This window comes from Penaeus chinensis, chromosome 21, assembly GCF_019202785.1.
Source record: "Penaeus chinensis breed Huanghai No. 1 chromosome 21, ASM1920278v2, whole genome shotgun sequence".
NCBI lineage: Eukaryota > Metazoa > Arthropoda > Malacostraca > Decapoda > Penaeidae > Penaeus > Penaeus chinensis.
The window spans coordinates 4,380,570-4,390,569 of NC_061839.1; the positions used below are offsets into that span (position 1 = coordinate 4,380,570).

The 10,000-nt window shown below is 37.1% G+C and overlaps 1 protein-coding gene across 2 annotated transcripts in view; it reads left to right on the forward strand.

Moving 5' to 3' along the window:
* Positions 1-10,000, forward strand: part of LOC125036646 (membrane metallo-endopeptidase-like 1) — a 16,375-nt gene that overhangs the window by 538 nt on the left and 5,837 nt on the right. Inside the window, exons 1-12 of one of the 2 annotated variants that reach the window (XM_047629425.1) lie at positions 5,084-5,101; positions 5,563-5,770; positions 6,946-7,426; positions 7,501-7,586; positions 7,683-7,773; positions 7,943-8,156; positions 8,260-8,473; positions 8,577-8,729; positions 8,853-8,954; positions 9,205-9,332; positions 9,537-9,729; positions 9,984-10,000. The exon at positions 9,984-10,000 is cut by the window's right edge and continues 148 nt beyond it. In XM_047629425.1, coding sequence (XP_047485381.1) covers positions 5,645-5,770; positions 6,946-7,426; positions 7,501-7,586; positions 7,683-7,773; positions 7,943-8,156; positions 8,260-8,473; positions 8,577-8,729; positions 8,853-8,954; positions 9,205-9,332; positions 9,537-9,729; positions 9,984-10,000 — 1,805 coding nt within the window. In that variant the 5' untranslated portion in view covers positions 5,084-5,101; positions 5,563-5,644. Of the gene's footprint in view, positions 1-5,083; positions 5,102-5,562; positions 5,771-6,945; positions 7,427-7,500; positions 7,587-7,682; positions 7,774-7,942; positions 8,157-8,259; positions 8,474-8,576; positions 8,730-8,852; positions 8,955-9,204; positions 9,333-9,536; positions 9,730-9,983 lie in introns of those variants that run through there. The other variant, XM_047629423.1, reaches the window with a different exon arrangement.

Here is a 10,000-nt window from a genome sequence, read left to right on the forward strand (position 1 = left end):
TGTATATATATATATGTATATATACATATATATATATATATATATATATATATATATATATATATATATATATATATATATATATATAAAGGAAAGCAGCCCCAAAAAGAAATGAAATTATATGGTAACATTTCGAACTCTTCACGAGGTCCTCATCAGACGAATAATAAACCAAAAAGGATCATTTCGATTAATTATTCGCCTTTGATTTATTTTCATTTCTTTTTATGGATGTTTTCATTGTCTTCTTTGTGTAAACACGTTGCTGTGTTTGGTTTATATATATATTTTTTTTTATTCATTTATTAATTAATCATTATTATTATTATTTCTTTAATCTATTTTGTGTGAAACATGTATTAACAAATGTAAAGAAAATTCCACCACAGGCAATAGCAAAATGATAACAGCAGGTAAACGACGATGCAAAAGATTGAAACACATTCACGCATAATCGCTAGAATGATAATACAGAACAACACGATATTAGAGGTAATATTGGGGATTGTGTCCTTACAAGAATGATCAGATTCGTGCAGGCAAAAAAAGAATTTCTAATTGTAACGTGTCGATTAAACCTCTATCAAATTTAGGCGAAGCGTATCTGTTGCATATATTTCGTCGACCCTTATTAATTACTTCTGCTAATTTGTCATAAAGAAATCTAATCAGATTCATCCTCGTGTGGTAAACAGTCTTTGGACTATTCAACAAGTAATCTATCTACCACACTATATGGTTAAGCTAAAGTGATATGTGTTGGGGATGGTGAATCCATTATATGCTATGCTGATGACATATGTGTCAAAGCATCATCACAAGAGAGGATGCAAATAATTCTCGACAAACTCACAACTAGGGCTCATGAGTGTGGATTAGTCATATCCACTGAGAAAACAATGGCTCTCAATCCATGTATCATACCCCTACCCACTTTTCGCATAGGTGACCAAGAGCTTGACATGTGTCATAAATATAAATATCTCGGGGTGAACATAAATGATGCAGACCTGATCCCTTCCCTGAAAAAGAGACTCTGGGAGAGACTGAAACCGTTGAAAGTTCTTGTTGGAAGAGAACATGGCATCAATGTTAAGCTCGCTAGACTGTTTTACTTGGCTTTTATAAGATCAGTTGTAGACTACCATGCACTGCACTTGTTGCAATGTAAGGAATCAGAAATAAATAGCTTGGAGGTAGTGCAAAATGAAGCCATGAGGATTATCCTCGGCGCCCCGAGAACAGCAAGGATAGTAAACATGAGGTCGGAACTTAACCTACCATCCATCTCTGATAGAATAATATTTATTTCCACTATATTTGGGGTCAAAGCTCTGAGGGAACCCTTGTATCTTTCAGACTTCCAAAAACAAATGCAGCATAAAATCACGCAAGCAGACGTGACTAATCACACACACGCGCGCCCTCTAATACACAAAATCTCCATGAACATTACAAAGGTCAATGTCCCAATTAGTAAAATACCACAGGGTCGATCCATTCCACCATGGAAAAATTCAAAATTGATCTTGCACCTTACGTGTCTACCACAAAAAAACAGTGTACATAACTGCGTGTTACAACAAATTGCATTAGCAACGGTGAAGGAACACACAGAGTCTATGGGCGATGATGTATACGAGTGTTACGTTGACGGATCCGTACAGTCTGGATACAAAGCTGGTTGTGCTTGTACTGTATACAAAAATGGCCTACTAAAACATCAAGTTAATATGAGAGTTCAAAATTGGGCCAGCACTACACAAACGGAGCTGGCAGGTATACTCCTTGCAACGGAATTCGTAATGTCTCGGGGCTCTGGAGTAGTTTTCTGTGACTCTCAGAGTGCTCTTCGGACACTAAATTCTTTCAAAGCAGGTGGCGATGAGGAAATTGTGAGTTGAATTAAGCGTAACGTAACTTGTGCAATAGAGCGTAATTTTAACATTCAATTTGTATGGATACCATCTCATGTTGGCATAAACAAGCACGACCACGTCGACAAATTGGCGAAGGAAGCCTGTAGCAAAGATACTGTGAACATAGATCTTGGGATGCCTCTTGCTAGGGTTGCACATATATTGAAAAGTTCTCATAAGGAAGAACTAGTAGATCTGACAAACACTCAAAGGCCTGAAAGCTGTACCATAAGGCACTACGATCAGTATAGAGATAGCAAGCCCTCCTATGGGTGGCACCGAAGTCAAACCAGACAATGTGACGTGGTTATTGCCAGAATACGTTTAGGTTACAGAATGTATTGGCAACTGCACGGTGCAAAAAGTGCAGATGAAACTAAATGTAGACTGTGTAACGAAGAAAACAAGCGAACGCTTGAGCATTATATCTCGGAATGTCATGTGATACAGCCTTTCAGACCACCTAACATGAGGTATAAAGAACTATGTGAATATTTCATTTCATCTGATACATTGGAAGATATACTCGTATTATATCCTAAATTTACTATGTAAAACTGCCGTAAACAAAAAACACAGTGTTATGTAAACACGGCAAGATCATATCAACGTATTATTTTTGTATGATGTATGACATGTTTCTATACTACCATGTACAATTACAGTAGTCACAGACTACTGTACTGTGTTAGATGTATATAAAACTGTAATCATGATTGCCCACGCCTGAGCAGATAGCCAGGGTGGTAAATAAACTTACGTAACTTACTTAACTTAACGAGGAAGTTCGGTGGCTCGGTGTATGACACGAGATTCAGCGAGAGGCATTTAAGGCACAGGCGTCTGAGCCCAGTCTGTGGGGGGCCCCGAACGCCCTGTCGGGCTTGTATAATAGCGTCTCAGGAACTTGCCAAATTTTGTCTCTTATGAACTGAATCTAAACAATGAATAGGAACAGTCATTATATATATGTATATACACATATCTTTAATATATACACATATACATACACACACACACATATATATTTATATATACATACATACACACATACACATATATATGTGTGTATACACACACACACACACACACACACACACACATATATATATATACATATATACATATTAATGAATATATATGCATATATATACATATACATATATACGTATGTATGTATGCGTGTGTGTATATACACACACACATATATATATATATATATATATATATACATATATACATATTAATGAATATATATGCATATATATACATAAACATATACGTATGTATGTATGCTTGTATCTATATAGATATATATGTATATATATAAATGTGTCTGTATATATATATAGAGAGAGACAGACAGAGACAGACACATACACATATATATGCATAAACATGAGTGTGTATGCATATATATATATGTATATATACATATATATGCGTATATATACATGCGTATATATATATATATATATATATATATATATATATATATATATATATATTTATACATATATGTACACACATAGACACACACAACCACACACACACACACACACACACACACACACACACACACACACACCTGCACACACACACACACACACATACATATATATATATATATATATATATATATATATATATATAAGAATATATATATATACATATAGTCATTATATATATGTATATACACATATCTTAAACAAACACACACACACACACACGCATATATATATATATATATATATATATATATATATATATGTATATATATATATGTATGTATATATATATATTTATATATATATATATATATATATATATATATATATATATATATATATATATATGCATATGTATGCATACATACATACATATATATGTGTGTGTATACATATATATATGGATATATATGCATATGTGAGTATATGTATATATATATACATATATACATATATATACACAAAAACAGAAAGACATTTATATATATATATATGTATATATATAGATGTGTGTGTGTGTGAGTGTGAGTGTGAGTGTGTGTGTGAGTGTGAGTGTGTGTGTGTGTGTCTTTGTGTATTCATATATACATGTATACACACTCACACACACACACACACACACACACACAAACTCACTCACACTCACAGTCACACTCACACACACACACTCACACACACACACACACACACGCACCCCCCCCCCCCCCACACACACACATGTATATATATATATATGTATATATATGAATATATATATGTATATATGTATATATATATGTAAATATGTATATATATAGACACATATAGACACACCCACAGACATATATATATAGATAGATAGATAGATAGATAGATATAGATATGTCTGTTCATTAATATACAATATATCCCTGATCTGTGCCTACTGAGGTTAAATCTGGTCTGCAACGAAACTCCTTATTCTTACATAGCACAGGTTTTGCGTCTTCTATCAATTCACAAACTATCCCAGTGTTAATTCTTATCTTTATTTCTATCTCGATTTTTTCTGTTCTTTTAAAAGTGGAAATCACATTTCTGTTTACTAATTCCAATATGAATATATGTCGAGTAGGTAAAATTGAGTGTGGAGTCCCGGCTGATGACTACATTTCGAAATACGAAAAAAAAAAAAAAAAAATTATGTGTGGCTAGATAAATCTTACAAAATAAAGAAAGACCATATCGAGATAAACGATTAGCTAATGGAGAGGTGATACCAGATTTCATAATAGGCTGACTGCTTGCATGTCTGTTTGTCTGTCACACACACACACACACATAGACAGACACACACACACACACACACAAGCAGACACAAAGACACACACACACATACCAAACAATCACACAAACACGCACACATACAACAGACACACAAACACACACGAACGAATAGCGTGGGACGCCTGAAGCTGGGTTTACCATGACGCTTATCAGCACAGGATGACCGGCTATCTCGTCCGAGCGAGGAGGAGATAAATGGCTCCTTCTTGGCGCCCTTTGGGGTTTACGTTCGTGCTGGTTAAGGGCACGGGGAGGGGCGTGCGTGGCATCTTGTGGTCATGTTTTGAGGGGGTCATGCTGAGGGTCATACATATGTATACATATATATGTATATATATATTATTCACACATTTATATATACATGTTTGCGTAAGTATGTTTGTGCATATACATTTGCATATATCTATATACCTATCCCTCTCTCTCTCTCTCTTTATATATATATATATATATATATATATATGTGTATGTATATGTGTATATACATGTATTTATATATGTGTATATATGTATGTATATATGTATATATATGAACGTATATATGTATATATACTTAAACATATATATATATTTATATATATATATATATATATATATATATATATATATATATATATATATATATATGTAGGCATACACGCATATACAATGCAAATGTATATATATATATATATATATATATATATATATGTACGTATACACAGACTGAAATGCATATATGAAAGGCAAAACCAAAGCTAAAGTGCGCCGCTCTTATCTTACCTGCACAGCGGTACGCCAAGACAAGGTTAGCCTCATGAGTCTTCATACTTATCAAGGATATTTTGCAGACAAGTGTTGTAGACGAGAACCAGAAGAGAGAGAAAGGCGCGCGAAGAAGACGAAGAGGAAGGGGACGCTAAAGCAGTCAAGATGGCAGGAGCGACGAAGAGAACCACGGTCTGTTTGACGACGGTGGCCATTGTGTTCATCGTCGTGATCATCATCTTGTGCGTTGTGCCGAAACCCTGCAGGAAGGGCGAAGCCTGCTATGACGAGGTATGCGTCGCCTTTATGGTTCGAATGATTATTACCAGTGATGGTACTATCATCATTATTGCAATGATTATTGACACAGACATCATGGTTTGTGTTGTTACTATCGTTATCAGTATTTCATTATTTATTTTTGATTAGTGGTTCATACATACGTATATGTATATATATGTATGTTTGCAATGCCCTCTTACCAATGAATCGAAAAGCGTCTTGCAGTGGAATGGATTGCTGTTGAATAATTACATGTATAGATAGATAGATGAATAGATAGATAGAAGGATATATACATAGATAGAGATAGAGAGAGAGAAATATATATTTTTGGTGTTTTTCATGTTCCTTGTATGGATGTGTTTACACGCGTGAATGTTTATGCCAAATGTGTTACATCGAGCCCAGTATCGTTAAGCACCAGCTTAAGTCTAGGATTCTAGCGGCAGTTGTAACATCCTGTGATAAGTGGATGTAAATGTTAACATCTCAAGCATATCCTGCCAGGTGCGTGCGCGCTCTCTTGAGTGCGTCTCGAGGGTTTTTTAGATCGTTTGTCTGTTTGCCTATCGATAATTCGATCAGTCATTATCTATCTATTTATCTATACTGTATAGATAGAGTAGTTCGATAGATAGATATATAGATACATACACATACATATATATATGTATATATATATATAATAGACAGACTGATTGATTGATACTTATATATATATATATATATATATGTATATACATATATAATAGACAAACTGATTGATTGATACATATATATATATATGTATACATATATATGTATATATATATAATATATGTATATGTATATGTATAATTATATTATAATTATCTATAATCAATATAATCATTGCTATTTTAACCATTAGTATTAATATTATCTGTTATACTGTTATTATACTGTTATTATTATCGCCCTTGTTATTATTAATAGCATCGCTATTATTATTGTTATCTTCATTATTATAGTTATTATCATCATCAGTATTATTAATATAATAATTATTATCCTTATCATAATTATAGGTACCATCATTGTCAAATATCATTCTTATTATTATCACTATTGTTCCCCATCGTACCATTATTATCATTATCATTAATCATATTATTAGTTTGGTATTATTATGATCACTATCACCATCGTTATAATTTTTCCAAAAGGGAGAAGCGAAGAGTGCCGCCGCCTCCGGCGTCATTACCGACACAACTACAACCCAGACCTCCACCACTAGGACTGAAACCACGTCAACTAAAACAAGTGAAGTTACTAGGCCTGTGACCACCACCAGTTCTTCCACCTCAACCTCTGTGTCCACTACATCCTCTTCTGAAGCCATGCCACCCGTAACCGAAGCAACTGTCACGGAAACCTCCAGTACTAAGCATGCGTTTGAGACGTCGGACCTCGTTGAAACGACGCATGTGACAAGGGCAGACGAGAATACAACTGAGTCTGTAACATTAACGGATACAACTGCGGAGACAACGGAGACTGTGATAATAACGGATACAAGTGCGGAGACAACTGAGGTTGTGACAATATCGGATACAAGTGCGGAGACAACGGAGGATGAAACAACAATAACAACCACTGAAGAGATTCCAACAACCACAGAGGAATATACTTTCACTTACATGGAAGGTGCGCATATAATTGCATGCTTGCGAATGACTAAGTCTTAGGCACCGTAATATCTCCTCCGTTCACTTTTGCAGGGAGGGACTGTAACACTACTGCTTGCAGACGTCTGGCGGCGCGCATGCTGGACATGATGGATAATGGAGATATCAGCCCCTGTGCGGTAGGTAGAGCGCTGTGGCTAGTGAGTGTTGATGTGGAGCCATCCTATAGGCACAGTGTCGCCAAAGACACAGCACTCATGTGAGTTTTCCTGCAGGACTTCTACCAGTACGCGTGTGGCGGTGTGGTGGACAACGGCTTCCTCAGACCCGAGAATCCTCAGTACTATGTCGATAGAATTATTGGAGGTCAGTGACTGACGTTGCTTGAAAGGTCAGATGAGGAATTTTCCTTCAGTTATCAACCTAAATGGGGTTTTAGAGATATTAGGTTGTAATTGTGTATGAAGTTTGATTTTGTTTGCGCGACATACAAACAATCACACAAGAGAGTAAGTACACACATGTTTCTTGACAGAAAAGCTTGCGTCAGTGCTTCCGGATGACCCGGACTTAGGTGCTGCGAAGGTGTTCTTTGATGGCTGTCTGCGGACGAGCAACCAGGGCGTGTTAGAACGACTGAGCGATAGCATGAAAGTCTTCTCGGCCCTTCAGTCCTTAAGCGACGCGAACAGCGGCTCGGGCACTTTTAATCTGACCGAAACCTTGACTACGATGATGAAGATGCATTTGTAAGTAAAAGGAGCGAGAGGAGCTTGATAGCACTTCTGGTAAGTTTGTAGATTTGATTGATCGTATTCTTGTACAAAGCAACTTACTGCTTGTTTCCACCAGCACTCCACTCTTCGACCTGACGTTAGACGTGGATGGCGAGGATCCGGACAATTTCGTTCTCCGGCTTTCGCTCCCGACGTTCACTTCCCCTTTCGGCGAGAATCTGGCGCACACGGTTTGCGTCGGGGAATACCACTCCGAGCTGGCAGCCGCCAAACAGCGAGGTGGGGTCTTCGACTTGGACGAACAGTACGACAAGTACAACGAGTGTATAGTGAGTAGTCATTAATTGTTTAATGAAATGGCTGAAGTGATGAGTGCTTGATTGAACTAACATGTCCACGAGTCGATAAATACATATAGTGTTTCTCCTACAGAGAAAAGGCAAAGGCTCGAATGCTCGCTACATGAAAATGAAGGAAATGGTGAAGAACATGGATCTAATAGGCAATCATACTGAAGTTAACATGACGCAGAGGCTCAATCAAGTCATAATCGACTTGGATTTCTTCATTCAGCCAATTGTGCAGGTTAGTAATGATGTCAGATGCTGATATATTCAAATGAAGATAACATGCAAAGAAACCATAGCCTTTTGCGTTTCACCTGTGGCTTGCACTCTGCCTATTACTTTTCTATTGATCTATTTATAGGAATTTCCCGAGAAGTCAACATTTCGCCTGCATAATTTGGAAAAGAAGTACGATGCAATGTCTTTGGCTGAGTTGATGGATTTGGAAGGATTCAGCGAGAACGTGAGATTTCAGCAGTGCACACAATCCTATACACACATACGTTCATGCACGCACTCGCACACTCGTGCATATGAACACAAGCACTTATATATACAGACGAACGCATCCATGGTCACACCTAACAAACAGACACGTACATTTGATATATACGCAACCACATATTGTGTTTTACTTTGGTATAAACAAAACTGAGATAATGGAGGATAAACTCGTTACTAACCCCTTCCCCGTCTGCTTGTGAACGCTTCAGATCGACTGGTATAAACTCGTATCCGATCTGCTGGGCATCAGTGCCGAACCCAAGACCATTAAGGTGCAGGTTTACTTCAAGGATAGACTACAGAGAATCATCGAGCACGTTAACGAAAATATTTACGAGTAGGTTCAACATCCGTCGACACATGTCTGGAAACGGGTTGTGGTTCGCAGTAGAATGATAATGATAATGGCAGTAAACTATAATGACCCAGCTGAAAATGCGAAGCGTGAAAACTAATATTGAAGCTTTGGCTGGAGACAAAAAATAATATTCCCTACTCCACTGACCGATTTGAGCTTATCTGTTGCTTCATCGTGTTTCAGCGCATCGAACATTCATGCCATGTTCATGATGCTTTGGAGTGAACAGCTGTACAACGACTTCGTGGACCCCCTCGGGGTTGCCATGGGCTCTCCCGATTACTGCCTCCGCATTGTCAAGAATCTCATGCACGACTTCTCGTCCTACCTGTACCTTGAAGCCTTGGGACCCAACATCGACGAGTATCAGCAGCAGGTGGCGTGGGCGTTCCTCCTCGTATCAGTAACTGAAACATATACCAATGTTTTCTTTCTTTATTTACCTTCTCATACATGTAATCGCTTCGACACATCCACGAGTCGAGGCGACGAGGCAAACGAACAAGCAAGCCAAATCTAAAATAAGAAAGACATTCACCACAAAACAAGTTATTGCGACTGAAACATCTCCCTACCTTCAAGAATCCAGGTTCGCCACTGTCATTTTTGTTTTGCACTGAACCTTCACAGATCAACACAATGGTCCG